The following is a 27,680-nucleotide window of genomic DNA, read 5'->3' as shown; positions in this document are numbered from 1 at the left end:
TTTAAGTGCTGTGGGTAAACCCACCCAACAAATGAATACTAAAGTGACTTGCAAGACACATTTTTACACATTTTACACACACACACACACACACACACACACACACACTCTCTCTCTCAAACATAATGAATGAACAATTCCACAGCACTCACTGTGTGGCAGACATGCAATAGGTGTCACTTTTCAAAAAATTTTTTAAAGATTTTATTTATTTATTCATGAGAGACACAGAGAGAGAGAGGCAGAGACACAGGCAGAGGGAGAAGCAGGCTCCCTGTGGGGAGCCCGATGTGGGACTCGATCCTAGGACCCTGGGATCACACCCTGAGCTGAAGGCAGACACTCAACCACTAAGCCATCCAGGTGCCCCTGGGTGTCGCTTTTTAAAACCTAAATGGGAACTCTAGTATTACAATAACATGTCCAACTACTGAACAAATACAAAACCAGGGCAAATGATCAAAAACTCTTTTTTTGATCATTTTTAAATCAAATGAAGTTATTCACATTATTTCCGACAAAACATATTTCATCCCAGGCTCAGAGGCCATGCTCTGGGGCCAAAGGTCTGCCAGAAAGTCTTTTTCCTGAGGAGGAAAACTGCTGACAGACTGTTACAGATTCAACGACGTCACCAGGGCAGATGAGAGAACTTGAACATCTCCAATCCAAGCTCGCTGAAGAGATCCCCTGGGTCAGAAACTATAACCACCACCACCACCATCAATAATAACAAAAAAAAGGACAAAAAAAGAATTCTTTTCAAGGAAGCTTCCACACCCACTGTCTCTTAAAATACACTGTTTGGAACATAGTGGGTTCTCAAGAAATCGCGTTGGATGAACACGCCAAACTTAGACTAGGAAGCGTGGGTGGATGGATAGTGTTGTGCATAATTCTGGGGTTTGTTTCAAGTCATTAAAGAGCCTCACTCAACATATAAAGTCAATACGAAAATAATTCTTCCGTTCATTTTCTAGACTCCGCAAAAGGCTTCCATGCTCGGTACCTACTTGTTTCCCCTAATGGCCCTGTCACCGGTGTCACTTGCCCTGGACAGAGAAGGAGGAGCCTGTGGGGTACACAGGATGGATCGACTTGCCCAAGGTCACCGGTCAGTGAAGAGCCAGCCAGGATGCAAATGGACTTCTCAGGAGGCCGGGTCCCTTGCGCTCTGCATTACATGAAGCTGCCAAAGCAGTGACTTTCTGAGACACCACATTTGGATGATCTCACTTCCATAGATTAACAATTTTAGAAGGCGGCAAGCCAGAGATGGAAATTTCATATAACAATTACACGTGAGAGCTTGCAGTGGCACCGCTCGGAAGGAGAGAACTGCGCTGTCCCTCTCTTCTGGGTGTAGTCAGCGGTGACTCAAAGGCTCAAACCCCCACCAGCGGGGGGGGGTGGGGGGGGGGTGGTGAGCCAAGGGTCCAGCTGTCCCCGGCGGTGGAGACATGGAGCTGGAGAGCCAGAATACAGCCAGACACCCCTCCTCTGATCTCACACAGAACATGGGGGCATCTGGGTGGCTCAGTGGGTTAAGCATCTGCTGATGATTTTGGCTCAGGTCATGATGCCAGGGTTGTGGATCCAGCCCCTGCCTCAGGCTCTGCACTGGGCGTGGAGGCTGCTTGATTCTCTCTCTCTCTCCTTTTCCCTCTGCCCCTCCCCACAAAAAAAAAAAACAAAAAACAAACAAACAAAAAAACATTATATATATATACTAACTTGGGATTGCTCCAGGTAAAGGGGACAGTCACAGGTAATGTTCCTTTCTCAACTGTCTATATCAATGTCCCTTTCCCTGAATCCTGAAGGCCAGCAGACCCTCTCTTCATATCAGCCCTGCAAAACCATTCTGGCCATGCCTTTAAGACAGAGCCCTCAGCACCTTTCAGGTCTCAGGCCAGTTCACCTATCTCACCTGTCTCCCAACTTACCAAACTGACAGAACAGGAGTAGCCCTTCCTGGTGGCGGCAAAAGGACCACAGTGGGGTTATTCTGTTTCTTGGGCCTTCCCCAGTACATTCTCGCCCCAGAAAAGAGATGGGTAAAAATTCAGGTGATGAGGGACGCCTGGATGGCTCAGTGGCTGAGCGTCTACCTTTGGCGCAGGGTGTGATCCCAGGGTCCTGGGATCGAGTCCCACATCGGGCTCCCCGCAGGGAGCCTGCTTCTCCCTCTGCCTCTGTCTCTGCCTCTCTCTGTGTTTCTCATGAATAAATAAATAAAATCTATTTTTAAAAATTCAGGTGATGCATCTAGATGCATCTTCATGCTCACCTCCTCAGAGTGCAGAGTCAACATTTTCAACAACTCTGCTTCTAAGACACAAGACTCTGAGAGAAACACCAAACTCCCCTGAGCCCTCAACTTCTCTACCGCCACGAACAGTGAACAGAGCAGCTACTAAATTCTCCCCTGCTGGCTGCTTCCAAAGTACCAGGCACTGTGTTATTGCATTCCATTGTCTTGAAAGGCCTTACTATGATCCCCAGCCAAAAGATGAAGAAATTAAGCCTTCAAGAGACTTAAGAGTTTTGCCCCAAGTGAACCACATGAGGTGACCACGATGCCTGACTCGGATGCCATCACCAAAACTCGTCCTCCAACAGATGAATGGATTTAAAAAAATCCCTGCCGCATACAGGACACTGGAATATTATTCAGCCTCAAAAAGGGAGGAAATCCTGACGCCTGCTACAACATGGATGAAATTAAGCTAAGGGAAATAAGCCAGTCACAAAAAGACAAATACTACTTGATTCCACTTATAGGCAGTCCCTATCTAGTCAAATTCATAGACATGGAAAATAGAATGGGGGTGGCCATCGGCTTAGGTGGCGGTGGGGGGTGGTGCTGAGAGGTTGTTGATTACTGGGGGCCGACCTGCAGTTTTTCAGGATGAAAGGGGTTCTGGGGATGGATGGTGGTGACAGGTGCACCACAGTGTGAATGTACTTAATGCCCCTGAACTACACACTTCAAAATGGTCAAGATGGTAACTGTTACGTGTATTTTTAGCACAGTTAAACATAATCTTATCAAGAAAAGGAGGAGAGAGGTCCAACAGTTTCCTGTAGCCCACAGAAACCTGGAGGGACATACAGTAAATTTTAATTATTCTAATAATACAGAAATCTAGAGTAGTGAAAGGAAAAAAAAACTATCCCCTGATGACTTGTACATGAGAATTTAAAATTCTAACATAAAATTAGAAACCTGAGATCTTGGAAATTTTAAAAATGTGCTCTCCAGCAAGAACACAGACAGTGTAACGCCAATTTTCTTTGCTTCCTCCTTGGGTTCCCCACCATTTGCCATTATATATAGACCCCCCCCCCCCCAACCTTTCTGAGAGAACTTAACCTCGGAATACCTGTTTGACTTGTACTAGAGCAGCGCCAGAGATAAGCACCATCCCCTACTGGTCAGGTCGGAGGCACCTGCTGCTTTACTGCTGCCCGCAGCACTGTTAGCCGGTCACCCCGGTGGCTGACATGCCTTTCATGGCAAATGGGCTTGATCTGGATTTCTGATCTGAAGCACCCCTGCACACCACCAACCCATCCCCAACAAGCTGGCACTCCCAGAACTTGGCACCAGGGAACAGCAGGACCAGTAAAGCATGCAGCAGAGCTTGACAGGTCCCTAGGCCCTTGGGAGTATCATGACCCATCAAGGGGACGAGTCCTCTTGTCGCTAGCAACGCACTTTTAGAAAACCTTTGAAAAGTGTCTTCACACCCATCCTCTCCTGCCCTAGACCCTGGGAGCAAGCAACTTGAGCATTTTTACTCCTATTTTCCTGAGGAGCAGCTAAAAATCAGGGTTTGCCCAAGGTCAAACAACTAGTTGGCTGCAAAGTAGGAACTGGAACCCACCCCTGTTATTCCTTCCGCTACACCTCCCTCCAGAGACAGGGCTGGCCAGCATCGCAAGGAACAGGAAATTGAAATGGCTCCTGGTAAGGCAGGAAGCCTGCCAACCTCCGAGAGAAGCTGACAAATGACCAGAGCCCGCCCTGAATCAAAAATGCCTCCTCAAAGGAGCTTCCGACGAACCTCTTCCCACCTGCGGCACTGGAGAGGGACTCCCAGAGTCCGCAACCCACCATGCCCACCTGCCCGGGGTGTGGAAAGTTAAACTCAGAACATGCGGGATGCTGTTCAAGATCCGAGTTGGAGAGGCAGTGGTTCCCTAGTATGAACTTAGCAGCTTTATTCTCACTCCCACCACATCACCCCCTACACACACACTCTTGCCTTAATCCCACCCCTAGCCACCGAACCGTGGGGGGGTTGGGGGGGGGCGAAGCAGAGCAGAGGCAAATCCTTGGGGAAGGAGCAGCAGCAGCTGCTGCAGCAGCCACTGGGCACCCGGGGTACAATCAACCAAAAGATGGGGAGCCTTCCGGGAGCAAAATCATGCACGTAAAGTCATGCACCATTTCCAAAATATTGAACCAGATTTCGATCACTTTACCTGAGTTGTTTTTGCTCTTCTGCCTTGCATGCTGTTGCTATGGCTAATTTGTGGGTTGGTGGCACCTTCAGAAAGACAGTGAGATTTCCTACAGGGAAGTGTGTTATAATTACTGTACGGAAGAGACTCTTCGGCAGCAGCTGGTGGCATCTTATGGTTTGCGAGGTCGGGAATATCAGACACCAGGTTCCGACAGCAGCCCGCAAATTTGCTCCTGGGCCCCCCGTTCGCCGTCACCCCAGAGTTTTTCTGAGCATACAAGTCACCCAGGGAATTGGCACGCTGGCAGGTGCTGAGCTGCCGGGGGCTCACCCGGGGTTCCATCCCCCGAGCCTCCTCGCAGTCTTTCTCTTCGGTGGAACCCAAGATTTCTTCGTTGCTTGTTAAATGTTCTTGGCTCAGATCAGAGAGTGAGAATTCCAGGCTGTCCTCCCGCCAGATGTCTGCAGATTTGGAGCGTTTCTTCTTAAAGCTCGCCGTCTCCATGAACGTGGGCCCATTGGATGTATAGGGATGCTGCCTCCTGCCTCCGTCAGCCAAATATGTAGCGTCATCCCCGTAAAGCCGGCTCTCCTCCGAGTCTGGCATGCTTTGCACAGAGGCGGCTGTGAGGACGATGCTGCTGTCTACGCTGGGAGTGACAGAAGAATCGGTGTACGACACGGGTCGCAAGCCCATGTCCACTCGGTCCACCCAAATGGGGCTCCCGAAGTCCTCTAGGGTGCCCTCTTGGGAGAAGGGCTCCAGGCCATTTTCGGCCAGGGACTGGGGGATGCTGGGCGTGCTGCTGGACCGCGTGCTCACTTCGGAGTTCCTGTGGATCATCTTCCCCGAGGACGCGTGCCTCGTCCGCCGGGCCTTGTGCGACAGGCGCAGTGAGCGCGACGTGTGCTTGCGCCCCAGGCTGGCATGCTTTTCTCCATAAAACTCATGCTCTACATTCTGACTTTCTGCGTTTCCCATGGTTTTATGGTCTGTAGCATTAGGGGGAGAAAAAAGGAGGGGATAAGTGAGTCACCAAGGAGTACAGGCAGTTTAACAGACAGAGCTCAGGGTGCAGGGCGGGTAGCAGGGCACCACCCTCTACCCGCCTGGCAGGTGCTTGGACCCTTACACGGGAGCAGGCGAGAACTAACATCACCCACTGAGACTGGCCCTCCTGAGAAGGGGGATGAGAACTGAAGTAAGATTCTTAGAGAATCAAACTTGTCTTTCCCCAGAAGGTAATTGGAAGGTAATTGCCCATGGTGCCCGCCGCTTATATGATGCTTTCATGGGGCTGCCACCCCCTGCGTTCCTTCCTAAACTCTGCACTTTACAAAGTTCCACTCCTATCCATAAACTGAAAACCCTGAAAGCACAAACGGAGCGCTGGACCACATGAGTCACATTCCGTTTGAAACTACATGTATTTCAAAAAGCAATCATAAAATTTGGAGGTGTGTTGGATAACCTACCCCCCTTCTCAATGTTTCTGTTGGATTCAAACTCCACCTGTACTTCAAAATCAATCAAAACTGGAAATGCTCCAGATGGGAAGTCCAATCAACTCTTCCTAGTTCATCGAAGTCAAAAAGAGAATGGGCTTTTTACCTGAAATTCAATTAAATTCTACAGCAGCATTCTTTAAAAAAAAAAAAACCACCTTAATTTTTGGTGTTTTGGAGGGGGCGTGAAGTGGGAAGAGGGGAGAAACAGAGAGAGAGAGAGAGAGAGAGAGAGAGAGAGAGAGAGAGAGAGAGAGATGGGCATCACAAAATAGAAACCCCGCTCCCTGCTTAGCAGCAGACTAATGGGTTTATTTCTGGGAGCAGATCCAAACTGAGCACATTAATCTGGTACAGAGTGCCCTGCAAACAGAAATTCACATTATGAAACCACTAAATGTGATTCAGCCTTTTGGGGCTACCCAGGTTAATTCGAGTCCTTCCTTCACATTTTTCCAGCCTCGCTCACTGACCTGGTGACTGTTACCCACAGTGAGAACCTTCAAAGCTCACCACTTGTGACTCTCTCAGCCTATTCTCCTCGCTCTGTTCTTTCTCTGTACCATTCAGATTGTATGCACTTAAGATACACACAGAGAAGTGGCCAGAAAGGAAAAGAGGAAAAATATAGTAGCTGGGCATATTCCTGAGCTGATTCTTCCCACCACCTACATAGTCATTCATTCAGAAAATGTATACTGAGCACCTACCCTGTTCTGGAAGCCAGAGATACAACAGTGAACAAAAGAGACACATTCCCTACTCTCAGGAAACTCATACTGTAGCCAAGGAAGGTACATGATAAAATAGTGAAAGGCATGGGGGGAAACAGGATGAATTGACTATGACCACGACAAAGTTTGAAACACCCTGCACCATAATACATCCTCACACTGATTGAGATTCATTCTATAATCTCACTATTCAGTCTAAAACAGAGCATCAGCTCTGAGGAGCACATCTTCGCTGAAACAAAATCGGTGGCAACAGGAAGGGAAAACCTCCATTTCATGTCTCAGTGAGCTAGGAGGTAGCTCATACAAGGCACCAGATGTTAAGCGATTCCCATATTGGAATATTCCCTACCAGGTCACACATCATGTGATTCTCAGAGGGAACTTTCCAAGAAGGAGAATCTCCTTTTTTCCTGGCAGCAAGTGTATTTCAGAGCAGTTAATAAGCTCATGCCTCTCTGGCTGGCGTCTTTAAGAAGCAAGAAAAGAAAAGAAAAAAAAAAAAAAACCACATACACTCACGCAACTCAATTCACTAGAGGGAAAAGAAAAACATCAGCTACTCATACATAACCACGTATGTGAACTATATTCTTAAGAATATCATGTGCTCCGGTTTTAAAGTAAAATAAATAAATAAGCATTTCTTCCTTTTTTAAAATATTTATTTGAGAGAGAGAGAGAGAGAGTGTACATGAATGGGAGGAGCAGAGAGAGAGAGAGAGGCTGATGTGAGGCTTGATCTCACGATCCTGAAATCACGCCCCTCAGGTCGTGCTAAAACCAGGCATCAGAATGCTTAAGTGCCTGTGCCACGCAGGTGCTCCAGTAAATAAGCATTTCAATAACTAAAAGCCATGATGCATTCCTTAGAGTTCTGGATTTTTTTTTTAAGTGTACATTAAAGTACCTGGATGTGTCTACGTATCTATATGTTTTGCCAAAAAATAATGAAAAGCTTAGAACAAGTGTTAGGCATGGTTCCACTTGAAGAATCCCACAGGGTTAAGTTTAACAGAAGGAAAGAATGATGGTGGAGGAAACCGAGTGTGAGAAAAGCACAACTGTCCCCTCACGTCCACTAGGAGGACCTTCTTCTGTCACACGTATCAAAAGTCTGCAAATAAGAATTGACAGGCATATTCCCAATAACAAATTTTTGGTGAGGCCTGTTTCTGCCAACAGAAAAGCAATCAAGTTAAAAGCCTCAAGAGAGGTTTCCTCAAGGAAATGGCCCCAACCTTCAAGAATTACAGCACCCAATGCATCACTCTGACGGGCCTGTTACATTAATAGCATTTTTAGTAGCGGGATTCTTTTCAGCCAGCCAAGGTAGGAAAGAAGACATTTTTATCTTCGGAACTAGAATTTAGAGATGATTGCCAAATCTCCTAAATCCTACCAAGAGAAATTCTCAGGGGATGACCTAAGCGGAGTCAGCAGGAAGTCTGAAGCAATTCAAGAAAAATACGTTTCTAGGGACTGTTGAAACACCCCTTAATCTGAAAGCTTTTCCTGAAAGGTCGGTGAGAACCATGAGGGGTGCAGTTGGCCCTGGTGGGGGGGACTCAGCATGAAAAATTAAAATTGCTCGTGGCATCCGACAGACACAGTCTCCTCCTTCAGGGTGCCTCACAGGCCACCCCCAGAGCATTGGTGCATTGGAGGTTCTAATCCTTTTCTTGTACAAATGTAAAAAGCCAGCTTTTTCCATACTCTGGGTAGCTCCCTATTCTCTGACCCCATCATTTATTTTTCTTTCAAACAAAAAAAGTCAGTTCATATTTTACATTCGCACCTGCTCTGTTCCTGTGAGTCAGGAAGCTGCTTTGGAGCAGAAAGCAGCTTTCAGTTCTTTGGTAGCCCCTACAGAGGGTGGAAGTGCTCTCCTCCAGACAAGGAGTCAGTAAATGTTCAGGCGTTTCAATAGCAAAAACAAAAGGCGGGTGACCAGTAGGACCCCACTGACACGATCATCACACTGTTGCTAGGTAAGGGAAGAAAGATTAAGGTCACGCTAAAATGCAAAAACCAGGATAGAAATGAAAAAGAAGAGCATTAGGAGAAGAACACTCAATCGCAAGCCAGAAACCGCCACAGTTTTAAACTCATTAAAACCATCACTTTCGGGGATCCCTGGGTGGCTCAGAGATTTAGCGCCTGCCTTCGGCCCAGGGCATGATCCTGGAGACCTGGGATCGAGTCCCACGTCGGGCTCCCTGCATGGAGCCTGCTTCTCCCTCTACCTGTGTCTCTGCCTCTCTCTCTCTCTCTCTCTCTCTCTCTCTCTCGTGAATAAATAAATAAAATCTTAAAAAAAACAACAACAACAACAACCATCACTTCCTTATGTAGCATGGTAGTGTTCCCAATAACTTGCACCTTCGGGGAACACTCAGCAGGAGTGGTATTAGAGCAAGAGGTACAGGGAGCAAGATTTTATCACAAGAACAACCCTCAGTATTTTTACATCCAGTCTGACTTCTCATACTTTCTTCTTATAGGTCTAAGTTCTGGCTACCCTAGCCTGCCCCAGGGCCTTTGCCCATGCTCTTCTTGCTGCCTGCAACCCTCCTTCACAAATACCCTCACTCACGTTTCAGTTCGTTCTGATGTGGACTCAAATATCGCCTTCTCAGGGTGACCTTTCCTGGCATCTCTCCCCAAAAATAACAGCCGCTCCCTGCAGAGCTCAATCCTTACCCCCTCCTCCTCATTTTTCTTTTCTTCCTTAGCATGTATCACCCCTGTAACAGACAACTTATTTCACCTATGTAACTTTTTATTCTCTAGCCTTCCCCATGGAACCTAAGCTTCAGAAGGCCTAAAAAGTTTTGCTTGTCTTATTTATTGCTGTATGCTCTGTGCCCAGAACACTGCCTGAAAGGTAAAAGGTGTTCAGTGGAAAAATACTGAATGAATGAATGAATAAGTGAATGAATGAATGAATGATAAAATCAACTTTCATCTAAAATGCAGAAATGCATACAATTCCAATAAAATGTGGATGAGAATGTTACCACGATGCAGGTTAGGGAACAGTACCACAATGTGGACTACAGAAAAAACACATCAGACTTATACAAGCAGCCTCTTCCATTTGGTGCCTCGAGGACTCGCTGGTCTCCCAACTTTCCCATCGCTCCCCAGGTCCCTCCCACCTGAAAATCTGTGCATATGCCTCATCCCAGACCTTCAATCCTGCTCCACTGTGCTCCCCATCTCCTATTACCTAGCCAAAGAATGAAGGCCTAGCCTTATTTCCCTTAATTCCTGCCCTCCATTTTTGGGGGAGCTGTTCCTGCAGAGGTTAGGGAAGAATTCAGGGCTGGGAGGGTGCCCCTCCCCAAGGTCTAGGTAAAAAGCACAGACACAATCAGCCTCAGATGACTCAGACAAAATGGAAGCAAGGGAGACAGGGTGACACAATGCAATGGGCAGGGGATCTTCTGACAGTAGTATAGGGTCAGAAAATCAAGATTCTCAAAGCCAGAGCTCAAGGACACTAGAGGGAATGTGATTTTTTCCAACACCACAATCTTTCTCTTAAAATGATCCATTAAACTTTTCAGGTAATCACTGTAAATTCCTTTAAATCCACCACGTTAAATACTCAGTGAGGAAGTGTAAAGGTATCCTAAGGAACTTTATCAGTAGGTACCACCATTAGGTTCATGCATTCATCAGGTAAGTGGTCATTTCTCAAGGACTGATTTTTTTTCGATTTATTAGCCTGCCAAAATTTTAACTATACATATACAAAAAATGTTTTTATACATATAAGAAAATGTCAAATTCCTGGCTTTGATAGCTAACTATAATTACTTAAGAGGCAACCATTAGGGGAAATTAGGTAAAGGGTATACTTCCTCTGTACAATTTCTTGTGAAACTGTAATTATTTCAAAATTTGAAAGACAAAACCATAACTAACTGAAATCTTCTGGTTAAGTAAAATTTTTGTTTAAAAGTGAGAGTTCTTCGGGGGCGCCTGGGTGGCTCAGTCGGGTTCAGTGTCTGACTCTTGATTTCGACTTGGGCCATGATCTCAGGGTGGTGAGACTGAGCCCCATGTTGAGCTCCTCACTGGGCGTGGAGCCTGCCTGAGATGCTCTCTCTCCCCGTCAGCCATGCATCCCTATGTTCTCTCTCCCTCAATGAAATGAAATGAAATGAAATGAAATGAAATGAAATGAAATGAAATAATAATGAGAGTTCTTCAGAATGAAACATTTTAAAATCTGCTTTTACAGTTGAAAGCTCTAAAACATTCTAATATAGTTTCAACAAATTAGGCAATAAAAAAAATGAGCATGCATTGGGGTGCCTGAGTGGCTCAGTGGGTTGAGCATCCCACTCTTGATTTCAGCCCAGGTCATGATCTCAGAGTCATGGGATCAAGCCCCACATCAGATTCCCTGCTGAGTGATTCTCTCTCTCTCTCCCTCTCCCCCTCCCCCCATTTGTGTGTGCACAATGCTCTCTAATATAAAAATAAATCTTTAAAAAAAAATAAGCATGCACGGAGCATTATCTAGCATCTATTATCAGGAAATACAAAGCACACACAGACCAGTGGCCCAGAGGGAGGTTAAACAAAGAAGTAGAGTTGATTAACTGGGGACAGCGCTTCTGTCTTAATAAAGTATGAACAGAACTGAATTGCCAACAGCTAATGCCAGCCAAGATGGAATAAGGCCCTAGGACTGACCTTTCCCTCGCTGATAAAGACTAAAAACTTGGGACCAAAGAAAAAAGCAACTACCCAAAGACTCCAAAGTGTAAGCATAAGCGTGTGAGTAGTAGAGTCAGTCAAAACCTGAGGAAGCCACTCATACAAGAATGAGTTTCCTAGGTTTTCTCTCCAGACTTACCACGGAAGGTGCGCACCCAGTAAACCTCTGACACAGGCAAGCAAAAATTCCCAAGACACACCCTGTTGTTCTGGCCAAAGAACCAAGAAACCCAAAGAGTGAGGGGGATCCCACAGGAAGAGAAGTGGCAAAGCAAATCCACTAATGCTGTGCATATATCGACAGAACTCCCAGGCTTACCCCTCAGATGCACATGGCTCAGACTGACCCAAAGGCAGAGGCTTTGAGAACTGAATTATTATAAAAACCACAGTCCACCTCCCAGGCTAGTAGCCAAGTGGCACGTGTGTGAGACAAATCCAAAGATGCATAGCAAAGACTCTGTGAAACTGAACTGACCGTGGAGCCACCACCCACCAAAGGGGAAACCAAACTGGTAATCTGAACCTAGCCGAGTTGACTACGGGCTAAAACAGCAAAAAAGGAAACCCAACATTTTCCAGATGACTTTAACAGGACCTAGTGTGTCCCAATATAATACTTAACATGCCCACAATGTATTCTAAAGAACCAAGAAATTCTAAGCAGTTCTCAAGAGAAAAGACAATCCCTCAATATCAGTCCTAAAGGGACCCAGATGTTGGAAGGAATATCAAGCAAGGACTTTTTATTTTTTTAATATTTTATTTATTTATTCACAAGAGACACAGAGAGAGAGGCAGAGACATAGGCAGGCATAGATGTGGGACTCAATCCCAGGACCCCGGGATCATGACCTGAGCTGAAGGCAGATGCTCAACATTGAGCCTCCCACGTGCCCCTCAAAGACTTTTAAAGCAGCTATTACATGGTTGAAACTGCAGTCCAGTGTGTTCTGGGACTCAGTATGATAGGAGATGTATGCAAAACACACCCAAATTCATCAATGAAGTGGGGAAAAAATCTTCTGTATTAAAATGTTTTTCTTTGGGTGGCGGGGTGGCTCAGTCGGTTAAACATCTGACTTGATTTTTGGCTCAGGTCATTTATTTCAGGGTTATGGGATGGTCCCTGTGTTCAGCTCCACACTGAGCATGGAGCCTGCTTAAGATTCTCTCTCCCTTCTCTCTCTCTCCCTCTGCCCCTTCCCTACTGCTTGAGCATGGGCACATGCACTCTTTCTCTTTCTCTCTCATAAATAGATAAATAGATAGATAGATGATAGATAGATAGATAGATAGATAAATGTTTTTCTTTGGAAATTTCCTCTTCAAAAACTAAAATAAAATAAAGCAGCTATTATAACTATGCTGAGTAAAGGTAAACATCTTGAAATAAATGAAAAACTTAACTGCATGTAATGTCTATGCAAAATCATTATAAATGTCAATTATTATATATGAGTAGAGAAACAGAACACAAATAAAAAAGAAAGGTAAAACTTGTGTGTTCCAAGATATATCACGCAAGTTGCGATTCTAATCACACTAACGTTACGTCTTCTCTATTTTGCATGAGGAAACATTCCAGTTAATAGAAAATCACCCCACAGCCAAAGGTCTCTGGGCAGAGAGCAGTAAGGAAAAATACTACTGTAACTTCAGATTGTTCAGGAGGGGGAAAAGGGAGAGAAAGAAGATACGAAAGGGTAACTGGAAATAATCTCATTACTTTGACACCTAAGGAGCCTGTAATAATATTTCTATGGTACAGGATGTCAAATTCCCTAGATGAGACCAACACTTCAAGCAGTACCCCAAATAGACAGCAGAGTGACCCACCCCTTCCCCGAAGAATGGGAAGGCTAGATGAAATCAAAGCCCAGCCCTATGGGTCAGCCTGCCAAGGCTTGCCCTGGTCAGAAGTAAATAATCAAAAAAGATAATTCTAACAACAACAAAAAAAAAAGTAATTCTCTTGTAGGGTCAAACATCACTGGAGCAAAACTCTTCTTATCCTCAGAAGTAAAAATTTACATTTGAGATGCACATCCAAGAAAATGGTTCTAAGCAGGTTAAAATTTTCCTTTAAGAATATTAATGTTGGGGGGATCCCTGGGTGGCGCAGCGGTTTGGCGCCTGCCTTTGGCCCAGGGCGCGATCTTGGAGACCCGGGATCGAATCCCACATCAGGCTCCCAGTGCATGGAGCCTGCTTCTCCCTCCGCCTGTGTCTCTGCCTCTCTCTCTCTCTCTCTGTGACTATCATAAATAAATAAAAATTAAAAAAAAAAAAAAAAAAAGAATATTAATGTTGGGCAGCTTGGGTGGCTCAGCGGTTTAGCGCTGCCTTCAGCCCAGGGCCTGATCCTGCAGACCAGGGATCGAGTCCCATGTCGAGCTCCCTGCATGGAGCCTGCTTCTCCCTCTGCCTGTGTCTCTGCCTCTCTCTCTGTCTCTGTCTCTGTCTCTCTCTCTCTGTGTCTCAGGAATAAATAAAGTCTTAAAAGAATATTAGAATATTAATGTCACTTTCTCTCTCTCTCTCTCATACACACACACACACACACACACACACACACACACACACACACACACACGCCAGACCTGTATAATAATTTTAAAGGCAACTATTCTGAATAGAGTGATTGTGGGTAATTTCAATTCTCAAAAAATTATACTTTTTTTTTTGTATTTTCAAAAGTTTCTGCACTAAACCTGTAATTCATTTTAAGGAAAGAAAAATAAATAAAACATGTTAACATGTTTGAAGTCCCTGGGTTTTTTGGATAATTGAAGAGAGTGAGGATGTGGGCACTATGCTGACAGCTACAACAAACGACACCAAACCCAAACTCAAAACAGATGGCTGGGAAAAATTACCTAAGGTAAAGAAAATACTATCTAGCTTGGATATAATCACGCTTTCTCTATATTCCAACAGCACTTTGCTTGACCTCTTCACATGGTGTCTGCAGCACGGTTATTTGTACACTGACACACTTGTCTTGCTTTGTATGGACCCCCCCCCCCCCCATCTTTTTATAATTGCTCAGTGGCAGGGACCATGCTTTACACATCCCTGTCTTGGTCACCTAAATATACTAACAACCTTAACACAGCTCTCCTCGATGGGAGTGATCATCACGTAGACCATCTCTTAACAAGCATTCTTCAAATATATAAAACATTAGAGCTCATTAGCAGGCCCAAGATGACCCAATTCATATCATATTCAAGTCAAAAGGGAACTACTAAAGCAAGGTTTCTCAGTCATCGGTAAGGACATTGTGAAACCCAAGCACAAGGCAGTTAATGATGCATATAAATGATAATTATTAATAATATAATTTTGCACTCCCCTGAGGTATTTAAAAACTTATTAAAATAAACATAATGATCACCCTTCTATGACTTGAAAACAGACCTCCAAATTTGCAGGAGAAAGGATGAAATGTATTTATTTCAAAGTTAAATTTGAAGCGAAAATCACAAGACAACAGATTGCAAATTTAAAATTAGCTTCTAGTGGGAGGTCTTGGTTTCAAGCCTGTTTTTTCTCTACTGGAGGCTGAGCTTGAAGACAGGGGTGGGGTAGGGGGTGGGGGGGGAGCTAAGATTAAACTGAGACAAAGTTCTGAAAGTTTTTGCTAAATCTTCACAAACCCATGAAAAGTGTTTTGCCAAGTCACACGCAAACACCCTTCACACAAGAGACTAAACAGGAAAGTTTTGCAACAAATAAAAGATGATCTTTGATTTAGAAAGATGATTATTTTGACTGTATTTATTTTGCTTTTTAAAGATTATCCAAACCAGAAACAAAATCTATCATTGTTTTGAAGTGAAGATTTTACAGCTAGGTTTGTCGTTTTCAAACATAATCCAATCTAAAGATGGTGAGCTCAGGGATAAATTTAAAAGACCCTGAGGGCAATTCACAGGGAGGGGGGGAGATTTCATAGGTACTGCCTTTTTCTTTCTTTCTTTCTTTTTTTTCTTAAGGTTTAATGCTAATGCTTTTGAATTCTTAGATGGGTGTAACCCTAATCCAAAGAAGTGGTTCCAAATTCTTTTTCCCACGAGCTACATGCAACAAGGCAATTCCAATGACGTGAAAATGTATCTGTCCCACCACTTTGGGAGTATTTCCAGGAATTCATGCAGACGCAGATAGGATCAAAAATACATATACAGGGGCACCTGGGTGGCTCAGTGGTTGAGCATCTGTCTTTGGCTCAGGTTGTGGAGCCGGGGTCCTGGGATCGAGTCCTGCATCAGGCCCCCCATGGGGAGCCTGCTTCTCCCTCTGCCTGTGTCTCTGCCTCTCTCTGTGTGTCTCTCATTAATAAATAAATAAACTCTTAAAAAAAAATACATATACAAACCTACCTTACAAGGCAACAGTGGTTCCCAGCCCAACTTGCCCGAAGAGCACTGTGGCATTTAGATACTGAGATTGGAAATGGTGTCCGGATGAACAGCGGCAGGGACCGGGTAGAGGAATCAGTCAGCACCTGCCCCTCGGGGAGGCCATCGTGGTGTCATCGGAGTCTACGAGGATGTGCCAAAAACCTGCAGAGGACGGAAAAGGGAAAGGAATTGGTCAGCCAGAACACAGAAGATGGGCCTTTTCGATGGAGCTCACTCTCCTCCATTCTCCAACATCCGTTCTGTGTGTGATACCACCCGCCGGAATCAAATGGTGCAACAGTGAGCAACAGGTATGAAGACCAGGCATCATCAGACATATAAATAAGCATAAGCGTAACTATATTTATGGTAAGAAACAGCCCTAAGGGGCTCCTGGGTGGCTCAGTGGTTCAGCATCTGCCTTCTGCTCAGGTTGTGACCTTGGGGTCCTGGGATCGAGTCCCATGTTGGGCTCCCCACAGGGCACCTGCTTCTCCCTCTGCCTGTGTCTCTGCCTCTCTCTGTGTGTCTCTCATGAATGAATAAATAAAATTTTAAAGAAAGAAAGAAAAAAAAGGGAAAAAAAGGAAAGAAAGAAATAGCCCTATAAACAAAGTTATCATTCTCCCCTATTTCTATGGAGAAAAGTATTAGATAACAGAAGCAAGTTCCCAAGGAATGATTTCCACGGCTCCCTCTTCCATCTTCCAAAGGCCTCAAGGAACAGAGATAATAAATAAAAGGAAACAGGGAAATCTCAGTTACTATCAAAGCGGAGCTACGTTGATGACAAAAGTTGAAGAAAATGTCAAAAGGCAGTAAAACAAAAGACCAAGGACACAGACCTCACCGTGGACACGTTTACAGCTGGCCAGCACAGGGGCCACTCATGAAAAATATGTACAGAAAAGACTTTAGTGAAATATCTCAACTGTTATTTAACACAGGAGATAAACTGACAAGGGCGGCCCCGTGATCAAGGAGTATGAATGATTTTTTTTTTTTAGGGGGGAGAAAAAAAGCCTGCCTTCTGAGATGAAATTGCAAATCCTAGAGTCCAAGGGCTCCTTGGGGTGGCTGCACCTTATCACCCTCCTCCTGGTCATCCCTCTTGGGGGGCTGCCAGCTGCTGCTCCCAGCAAGGCGAGAACCCGAGGTGCCAAACACTTTGAGCAGGAACACGGAGGGAGAAAACTCCCTACTCCGTGGAAGGCAGCCACCCAGAGGGGGGAAGTAAATAAATGCAAGCTTCCACAGAGGACAGAACAATCAGCCAAGTTGCAGCTCTTCCTTATCTCGGAAAATGTGCTATTTAACCTGAAGTGGGTGACTCAACGCTTGCCAGGAAGGGAGCCCGAGTCCCCAGCAATACCCCATTATTACCCTACAATGCGTGCCCTTTCCATAATTCCCCCATTGCTAGCTTGTTCTCTCTCTTTTCCTAGGCATCCTCCTGAAGCCGTCCTCTGTAAATTTTCAAATTTTCAAAGCAGTTCCTGAATTGCCTAGGAACTGGCAGAAATTAATAAGCAACAGCCCATTTATATTGAAATGGACTCATTACGGTGCCAGCTGCCAATAATTTGCAAGGCGGGATTCTTGCTGGCAAATGGGGGCCTGCGGGCGGCTGCCCTTCCACCTGCGCCACAGAAGCTGATAATGCATTTTCTTCTACTTCAGAAAAAGTACATATTCAATCTACCAGAACTAAAATTTTTCTCTATCTGTATCTTTCTAATGCCTGAGTAGAAGAACGACGTGGGGAAGAAGGTAAGAGTTACAGTGCATTATTCATAAAACATGCAGGAAAACAAATCTGAGTTGCACTGGGTCGAACTTTTGTCAGGTCTTGGTGGGGAAAAAATTGTCCCTATGGCCCAGGCTGCGGAAACGACCCGTGATATGGCCCAAAGAAGAGCCTCGTATAGGTTCTTTTGCAGTCGGCAGATATGCTATGGTTGTGATGTGCCAAGAAGTGCTCATTAGGCCTGTAGTGGCCTCCACCCTGGCCTGTAGACACCATGGCACCCTGAGAACGATTAGTACTCTTGAGTTTTCTTCGAGAACTGCAAAGAATTCCAGTTTCAACGGAAGGCAGCGATGCACCAAGTTCAGTGTTGGAGGTCTGAGCCTCAGCTCTATTGCATGCATCAGGTCAAGTGTTGGCCTCACCATCTACTTGCAGGGTGGTTTGGGGCAAACTCTAGATATCAGCCCTCTACAAACAGAATAGTTCCTAAACCACTGGTTATTAGGATCATTAAATAAGATCATCTATGTTACGTCACGAGCTGAGGGCCTACCCCTTGGTCGGTTTGCAATAAACATTAGCTATGATTCTACAATTACTTAATATTCATAAACTAAAAAAAAAAATACACTGTAGAAGGTGACTGTTATATGGGCTTCCTTAAAACATCATGCCTAACTCACTGAATCTGGGTCTGTGTTAGAAGTTGGATGACACGAATCACCTCAAATTTGTTGTGGGGCAAGGGTACCTGGGTGGCTCAGTGGTTGAGCATCTGCCTTTGGCTCAGGGCATTATCCTGGGGTCCTGGGATCCAGTCCTGCATCGGGCTCCCTGCAGGGAGCCTGCTTCTCCCTCTGCCTATGTCTCTCATGAATAAATAAATAAATTCTTAAAATAAAACCTCGTAAGAAGCATCCTGTCATTTGAAGTCCTCGCCAGTTCTAGAAACCAAAGTAATTTAGAGAAAGGGGTATTGTACTTGGTCTCAAAATACTCAAGCTCGTGTACCAGGCTCTATGACTTATGTGACCTTGGGCGACTAAATTATCTGTTGTGAAACTCAAAAGGAAAAATGAAGATATAAGATTATCTCCACTACCAAACTACCTGAAAAGATGGTGCAAAGACAGAGAATCAACCCGAAACATTATACAAACCATATAATGCTACAGAAGTATGTTAATTAACTCTCTGTTCATGACTTAAGTGCCCCAAACTGCTTCATAATTAGTGAATTAATGAGAATCAGGAAGTTTCCCCTTACCTTGAATCTTAAAAGTGAGGAGCAGAGGGATGGGGGCTGTTAGAGGTCTTGAATCAAAATCCTGAACAAGCCAAATTCCGGAATATTTATTTCATACGTAACAAGCACCAAAAAAAATTAGTTTTTAGTATTCATTCTTAATCTAAAACTCAGTATCAGATAGATGCATGGGTAAATAGATGGATGGATAGATAAATGGATGGATCTTGGGCATTGAAAAATTTTACATAGTTCAGATATTAAAGAAAATTCACTGCTCTTCTTTACTAATTTTTTAACTATTACTCTATTCAACAAAGGACTCAGTAGTGAGTGACTTTCAAAAATACATAATCCAAGGGCACCTGGGTGGCTCAATCAGTTGAGTATCTAACTCTTGGCTTTGGCTCAGGTCATAATCTCAAAGTCATGAGACTAAGCCCCACATCAGTCTCCATGCTCAACACAGGGTCTGCTTGAGATTCTCCTTCTCCCTCCCTCCTTCTTTGCCCCTCCCCCTGCTCATGTGTGCACACTTACTCTCTAAAATAAATAAACGAATGAAATCTCTTTTAAAAAGATATATTATCTGGGACACCTGGGTGGCTCAACGGTTGAGCACCTGCCCCTGGCTCAGGGCATGATCCCATGGACTCAGGATCGAGTCCCACATCAGGCTCCCTGCCTGGAGCCAGCTTCTCCCTCTGCCTATGTCTCTGCCTCTCTCTGTGTCTTTCATGAATAAATAAATAAAATATTTTAAGATATATATATGTAATCTAAAATAGAAGAAATTACTATCCTCCAAAACTCAAAAGAAACCCAAAGGGTGATAGAGAGAAAATAAGGTAACCATGCACACCCTATCAAACTACACAGCTAGTGCCATTTACAGTAAGCATTGTAATAGCCAACTCAATTGGGAAAACACGGCAGTGGTAAAATTCACAATTCCAAATCAACTGCTCAGAGGAAGGATGAATATTCTTGGTGCTAAGATCAGATAGAAATTTGCCCTGTGGTCCTCTGAGGCCACTGTGATATGATAAGCAATGTTCTGGACCATAGCCTTCCACATGGGCTCAGTGACACATTTCATATGGATGTTTGTTCTTGATAATTGATTTAAAAAGAAAATCACAAGTCGGTAACAGAAGTTCTGAAGAAGTAGGATACTGCTGAAGAGTAGAAAGGCTGCATAACCGTCCAGGAAATTCCCCTTAATCACTTCTTGCTCTCCACAGAGTCCTGAGGGTGGTAAGCTTAAGGCTTGTGCCCAGGTATAGCTGGGTCATGCTACCAGATGGCCAACCCCATCTGGCATGAGGGGAGGGTTCCACCAGGGGTGAGCTTGTCCACCTTGTATGAAAACTGAGACTATAGCACAAAGAGGAGGTACTATACCTTCCCTCCCAGGAGAACCAACCACATGACCACACAAGGTAGGACCAGGATTCTTAGCACAGATGAACAAGCTATGATAGGAACTCCAAATTCCTACTCCCTAAAGCATGGATAACATGGCATTAGCCCAACCATGTTTTGAGACAGGTGAAAGCAGACACCCAACTCAGCTGAACAAAATCCCTGGAAGTTCCCATGTTCAAGCACTGTACTTGTTTTGAGCAACGCTACTTCCTAGTAGATCCAAATGTATCTCAAGGTAACTGAGGAAACATGTTCATAGAATCAGTATTTTCAAGCCAGCTATAAGTCAAGAAATCTCTACTAAAATAATAACTTTAATTTTAGAACAGTGAATCTTTGGCAATACTTAACCAACAGGTTCGGCTGGGACAGACCGAATTACCATATTTCATCGGAGTAAAGTCAGTGTGTTTCAAAGTGAAGTAACATGTTCTACCCCGACTCAGCGCAATCTACCATTTATGGAATGCTTACTATCTCTCTGGCAGGGCGTCAGTGGCTTTAGGCCAAAATATTCTTCTAAGTTTCCCTCGGTTCTTGGTGTTTATTGTCTTGCAGCTACAGTTGGACACTGGCAACTGCCAATGCATACAACTCCAACATTGCACTACAAAGCTCCCTCCCAGCTCCGTCCAAGGGAGTTTGGAAATTGCCAGTCCCAGAGGGCTACGTTACACAGCTGGCCATCAAATCTCCCAAACACCACCCCCCCGCCAAGCCTGGCCCAACAAAGGCTCACATGAGGCCCAGCTTACTGAAATCAATTTAATAGCTTTTTCAGGACAGACCACGAGAACCACATAATTTCTCAAAAGTCTAAGTAGCCTCATTCCCACTAAGAAGCCATGAAGCTACTGAACACTTGAGAACTCCACCCAACACTCCGAGAGAAGTGACCCTGTGATGTTGACAGCCCACTCAGCTCTGGGCTCCTAGCTCCTAAATTCTCCATTTGAAGTTTGAGTCATGTCAAAAATGAAGCCCACCCATTTCACTGCAGGAGTGAATGGGACATTGGATTCCCAAAGAAAATGGAAGTGGAGCTGACCATGGTTAACTACTAATGCTGAAATCGGCCCTTCAGCACTATACCACATTGTGGCTTACCTTCATGGGGTGTTCCCAGGGAGAGAACCAGCTGCCCATGAGAGGACAGTGGGAGAGGACAGTATGCCATTGAAAGAGCTTCCATACCTCCCATGTGACATACCAGAGTGTACAATCCTTAAACTGCACCCCAGAATTATCTTCCCCAAAACACATCAATGCCTTAGTAAGAAGAGATTTCAAACAGCGTCTTTTCCAAAATGAAGTCACCCAGGTTCCTGTTTTCAGGCCAACTTGTCTCCTACTCCCATACCAGCTATAGAAGCCTTCCCAGACACAGGAAGAAGCTTCGGATCCCAAACCACTGGGGCAGATGAGTGATGGGTTAGGGCAGCTCCTCTTTCACAATCAAAGATTACAGCTCCAGAGGAGGAATTTGGTTCTGGTTCTTTCTGGCTTTCCACCATACCTGCTGTTTATAGTGTGGAGACTGGAGACCAGGGAGTCTCCATTCTGAAGGACAGGGCCTTGAGTGAGCAGCTGAGCAGAAGGGCACTCTAAGAGCAGGGAATGTCAGACTCAGCAGCTGCTGTCCACCTCCAAGATTTTCTCCAGGCCCTCCCAGGGGACTGAGCGGTATTAAACAGCAACCTGCCATTTCCATGATGGTTTCCAATGCCTACAACCTGGCCTCTCCCTTCACCTGTTCTCTCAATGAGCAGCCAGGAGGGAAGTCTTCAACCTGAAATGTAATCGAGCTGTCAAGGGGTCTCCCCTTCTTCATCAGAAAGCAGAGTAAGATGTGGTCACCCTGGAGATTTGGTTCTGTTGGCCACTATTACAGGTACAATAGTTTCCTCACCCAGAGCTGCCTCTCCCACAGAGAATGGGAGGGCCACTCCATGAGTCAGGGAAGAGCTCCCTGGGTGAGGTGTGGCAACTATGCCTGCCAGCAACAGGGGCTGGGACTGCCTTTGACACAGAGGAGGGAGAAAGGACCACAAACCCCTCTGGAGAGGTTACCAGGCTAGAGACCCCAAATACACACTCCTCATGCTCGAGCCTAAAGGACCCATCAGAAAGAATCACTCCCTCCAGCTGATACCTGTTCTTTGGTTCTGTTTCTGCTGCTGGCAGTATTCATGTCAGCAGAAGGCATGTATGAGATGGCGAAATTCTCTAAGAGAAAACAGGTAAAGAGATTTTGGTAAATCAGATACTAAAGGATGGAGAGGAAGGAAGAGAAACTAAAAATCTTAAGTGTGTGTGTGAATATTAGATTAACATAATTCAGTAATCAAAACTCAATGAGCAAGTATGATAGCGGGAAACACAGCTGCCCTACATAAAAAGTGACACTATAATGGGTCCTGTGCAAAGCCACTGGTAAGGGGATATTAGGAACACTAATCCTGATACGTGTTTAGGTGGTAACAGAGAATTTTAATCAAAGACTAAGGAAAACATTTTAGTGCAGCAAAGGGTCTTCTACTTCAGTGTCAAATAAGATGATTTGTAACAAAATTTTAAAGGAATTCCTCCCAAGGATTTTCAAAATGGGGTAGATTCTTTACCTGTAAGTCCCCACCTTCTAGAAAGGAAGAAACTAGTTTTGGTATCTGGGTGGCTCAGTCAGTTGAGTGTCCAACTCTTGGTTTTGGCTCAGGTCAGGATCTCAGGGTGGTGAGAATGAGCCCTGAGAGGGCTCCTTGCTCAGCTGGGAGTCTCTTTCTCTCCTCCTCTCTCCCTCTCCCCCTCTCTACTCACTATCCCTCTCTCTCAAAAAAATAAATAATTAAAAATAAATAAATAAAAATAAAAACAGGGGAAAAATAAATAAAATAAAAATGGGAGAAACTAGTGCTCACTCATGAAAGAGTGACAGGAAAAGGTTTCACAGGCCTAGCATCCCAAGGTAGTCCCAGGACACTCAGCCCAAAATGCTTCTTTACTCTGTCATTTGAAAGTAAAAAAAGGCCTTTTAAAATGACCTCAATTTTTTATTTGCAAATCACTTCCAACTCTCTTGCAGTTATAAAATTAAGACTACAAGCTCCAGCAGGTAAAACATGGTTCCTTATTTCACTGATTCTAAGAAACACATTTTTCACTTTGAACATCTCTGAAATTAAATGTACCTTACAGTCACAATACTGTAGGGTAGTTTCACTGGCGCCATTTTCTTTCTTAGTTTCTTTCTTAGTTAACTCAACCAACATTTATTGATCACCTACTGTATGTCCAGGATAAGGAAAGAGACCATTTTCCTTATGATGCTCCAAGTCTGAGTAAATGATGATCACCTATCCAATCAGAGACAGGGCTGTAGAGGCTCATCTGGCATTGTCAGTAATGAATGATAAAAAGAAATAGGCTAGGGGCACCTGGGGCACCTGGGTGGCTCAGTGGTTGAGCATCTGCCTTAGGCTCAGGTCATGATCCCGGGGTCCTGGGATCGAGTCTCACATCAGGCTCCACACAGGGAGCCTGCTTCTCCCTCTGCCTATGTCTGCCTCTCTCTCTGTGTCTCTCATGAATAAATAAATAAAAATCTTTAAAAAGATGAAGGAGGAAGAGGAGAAGAAATAGGCTAATTCTGCCAGAAGAAGCTGTCATTTGGTCCTAATGGGCTAATATGATTGGCTTAGCTTGTGAGGATAGGAGGAAATAAACAATAACAGGAGGGAGTATGCAAAAAAAAAAAAAAAAAGGAGGGGGGGAACTTTCCAGAAAGAAAGCAAAGGCTCCCAGGGCTGAAAAAACATCAGTCCAATGTTAGAGAGGTAGATGCATAGAAAGGAGCTGGAAATTGTAAGGCTAAAAAGATAGGTTGGGGCTATGGATGCTACACCAAGGAATCAGACAGTATGTGTGATGGACTATGTGATAGGAACTTATTAGCAGAGTTATACAATCAAACATGTTCTCCCCAGCCCACTCTGGCTAGCAGGGAAAAGAAGTGGAGGCTTCTTGCAACAAACCAATCAGGTGGTCATTGGCTGGAGATAAGGTGGCCTAGACAGGGCCAGTGAGAACCTTGAAGTAATAAGAAAGTCAGGCAGAGTCACCAGGACTCAGTGGCCACATAGTTACCTGTCAGAAGTGAGGAGGGAAGGAGAAAAAGAAGGGAGAGATGTTTCTGAAGTTTCTAGTTTGATAACTGACAGAGAAGGTGACAATAACATCTCTCCCATTGTGAGATCATACGGAGCACCCATTTGAAAGTTTTATCCTTAAGAGGTGGGAATTCATAGTGATCCTACTAGAAATGTGATGTCCATTCCACACAGGCACAGAGCAACCAGGGTTGGAACACATTAGCACAGACAGGAAGGAAGGGAGGGAAGGAGGGGAAAGATAGGTAGGTAGGTTAGGTGGGAGGGAAAAGGAAAGAAAGAAGGAAAGCAGGCAGGAAGAAAGGAAGAAAGGAACCCTGCCAAAAAGCTTGGATCAAGAAGAATTTATGGAGACACAAAAACTGGCCAATTATATCATATAATCGAAGAACTTTAAACTCACATACACACAACCTCTGATGACCTGTGAGAGGCCAGAAGTTGAAAACATTATCTCAACTATGCCTTCCATTGACTAAGCCAATGGCTATAATAATAAATAGATTAAATAACATCAATAATTTCACACAAAAATAAAATGCTGCCTCATGTTTGGTGCCAAAGTTAAAATGTAAATCAGATTTCAGATTTGAGTTCAGCCCCCAAAATTCTCTAGGTCCACAGGACACCCACTGTGCTCCTGACTCACTCTGAGGTTGGGTTCATCATTTAAATAAGATTGTTGACTACAAGGCTGGTGCTCCGACGCTGTACAGATCATAGGGAAATGCATCTGGGATGCATAAAGCAGCCCACCAGACACTACTTCAAATGTAGCATTTGAGGACCATCACCTCCCCTTCCACGAGTGAGTGAAATGGGAAGCAAACGGCAGAACTCAACTCAATCCCATCATCCTGACCATCCGCCATCTCTTTAAATTAAGAGGCTGGTCTAGAAGTTTCTGTGCTCCTTATACTTGAAAGGAAGTCCATGTTTCTTTAACCTGCTTAAGTTAAAACCTGTGTCATAACTGTAACCATTGTGAGATTCTCTTTCCAGTAAATACATGATTCAATTAAGGCAAAAAGTGCCAAGGAGCTTGGCCCCAGAAATGCAAGATGGAACAACCAATTCTTACTTTACACACTGGTGCATGATGTTTTTGGCTGAGTAATGACCAACATTCATCCCAACTGAATTAAAAGCTGAGGGGGAAATAAAAAGCACACGAAGTGGTTGCAGACTTGATTTTTAAAAGTAGAAGAAGAAGAAAAAAAAATCAAATGACTTTTTTATGACTACTCCCTGTAGTCAAAAGAGGATAATCAGCCTCTTTCATATAAAGACAGTTCCTGGGAAACCATGGGAACGCCTCTGAAACAGTGATACATCAAAGTCCCCATGCAGAAAAACCGATACATAAAATCACAAAGCAAATCTGTTTCTTGTATGACGGCAACTAGCTTAAAAAGCTTGACATTCATTGCCAAGTAATATCTATGAGACCACACACAAAGCAAGCAAAACAGACACCGGCCTGCCTTCTAAGAACTAATGAGTACACTCCTGTCCAGGGCACTGCTGTGCAAATGGTTTTATGGGCATCCTCATTCAATAAAATAGTTCGGAGCAGCCCATCTAAAACAATAGGAGTGTGTGTCATCGCTCATTTAATTAACGTACAAATTACATACATGAGCTACTGTTCAAATAAATTATGCACATTTTAAAACTTCTGTGTATGTTGATGATGTAGGTGATTTATGTGAACCAAACAAAAATACACAAAAATTTAGGTGCGCAAGATAGGAAGAAATATAAATTTCCTTCTCATACCCTAATGAGAGCATCTCGCACATCCATCTGACATTGAAGACTATTGCTGGAACAGAGAGAAAGCTGACCCGGAAACTAAGAAAAGATGGCTTGTGGAAAGCTCAAAGGAATGCCTCCTTCCCCGGCCACATGACCCCAGTGCAAACAAAACCACCTGGAGTGCCTATCCCCCTTCTATTTATCTTATTCCACCTTGGTCCAGGCTTACTGTTTTTTCCAGGGACATGGTGGACAGGTGGGGTCTGCAGGTTGCAAGAGAACTCTCCGGCAGCAGAAAAAAGGTCATTACGGTAAAACAAAAACAATCCCAAATCTGTTGCTAATGTTTGTTTTTTAAGCCTATTTCACAAATTCCTCAGTTTCCCATCTTCAGAGTCTAAATTTTACCTGCATCTTAGCCTTCTTATGAAGCAACATCACGGCAGTGTCAAAACCTCCAAGAATCTTCAGGAAGGTAACGTATCAGCAGGCCTGTGAACATGTGCTGGAAACCTGGGGCTGTGCTGAAGTTATCTGCTGATAGGATTAGCTCTCACTGGGGGGCATTAAATTGTGTTTTCTGCGATCAAGGCTTTAGTCCATACCCCTTTACCAGTGCTTACTAAAACGATGCCATATGTAGAAAAAGAAAATGATATAGGGAGGAGGGACTCATTTCTGCAACTTGCTTATCTCCAACCCCTCTAAGACAATACAGTGACTGGCCAAGAGGCAATAGGCAAAAACAAGTTTCCAACCATGGCTGCATTTTTTTTAAATTTTTTATTTATTTATTTATTTTTTTGGTGTGGGGAACCTCAAACACAGCCAGGGTAAGGAGCCAAGAAATATCAGTTATATAGTCTGGAGGGAAAAAAGGCCAACAACAATAACAACAACAACAACACACAAAGAAAAATCATTTTTGAAATATTCTTGAATGAAACTTTGGTTTTCCTAGGTGGGAGGAAAAGGTTCCATCTTCTAGAAGAAATCCTCATTCTGTCTGGCCAGCTTCCCATCCCGAAAACCACCGGTAACTAAAGGAGCTCTCATTTAAGAGTTCAATTTTTTTTTTAAGACTTTTTTATTTTTTTATTCATAAGAGATACAGAGAGAGGCAGAGACATAGGCAGAGGGAGAAGCAGGCTTCCTGCAGGGAGCCCGATGCAGGACTTGATCCCAGGATCCCGGGATCACACCCTGAGCCGAAGGTAGATGTTCAACCACTGAGCCACCCAGGTGCCCCTAGCCAGCTCCTTCTATTTCTATCCTTAAATCTAGGTCTCCTTGCCTTTAATCTCCATCACTCATATCCCTCTCTGCTGCCCACTCAGTGCATTCATCACTGCAAAACCGAACTAGCACACATTCAAGATGTATGTAACGTCCTTCCAGATGAAGTCCCTTCAATCCCTGCTTTGTTACCTAACAAACAAACAGTCCTGGCACGGCCAGCAAAGAGAAGAGTCCTAGGGAT

At 44.3% G+C, this 27,680-nt stretch overlaps 1 protein-coding gene across 6 annotated transcripts in view; it reads right to left on the bottom strand.

Moving 5' to 3' along the window:
- Positions 1 to 27,680, bottom strand: part of TIAM1 (TIAM Rac1 associated GEF 1) — a 379,913-nt gene that overhangs the window by 128,372 nt on the left and 223,861 nt on the right. For all 6 annotated transcript variants that reach the window (XM_041735233.1, XM_041735234.1, XM_041735232.1 and 3 more), the window contains 2 exons: positions 15,835 to 16,017; positions 4,492 to 5,465 (listed from right to left, as the gene is read on the bottom strand). In XM_041735233.1, the coding sequence (XP_041591167.1) occupies positions 4,492 to 5,454 (963 nt within the window). In that variant the 5' untranslated portion in view covers positions 5,455 to 5,465; positions 15,835 to 16,017. The remainder of the gene's footprint in view (positions 1 to 4,491; positions 5,466 to 15,834; positions 16,018 to 27,680) is intronic.

This window comes from Vulpes lagopus, chromosome 20 (assembly GCF_018345385.1).
Source record: "Vulpes lagopus strain Blue_001 chromosome 20, ASM1834538v1, whole genome shotgun sequence".
In the NCBI taxonomy this organism is placed as follows: Eukaryota; Metazoa; Chordata; class Mammalia; order Carnivora; family Canidae; genus Vulpes; species Vulpes lagopus.
Note: the sequence above shows the minus strand (reverse complement) of the source record. Positions and strands in the feature narration are given on the sequence as shown.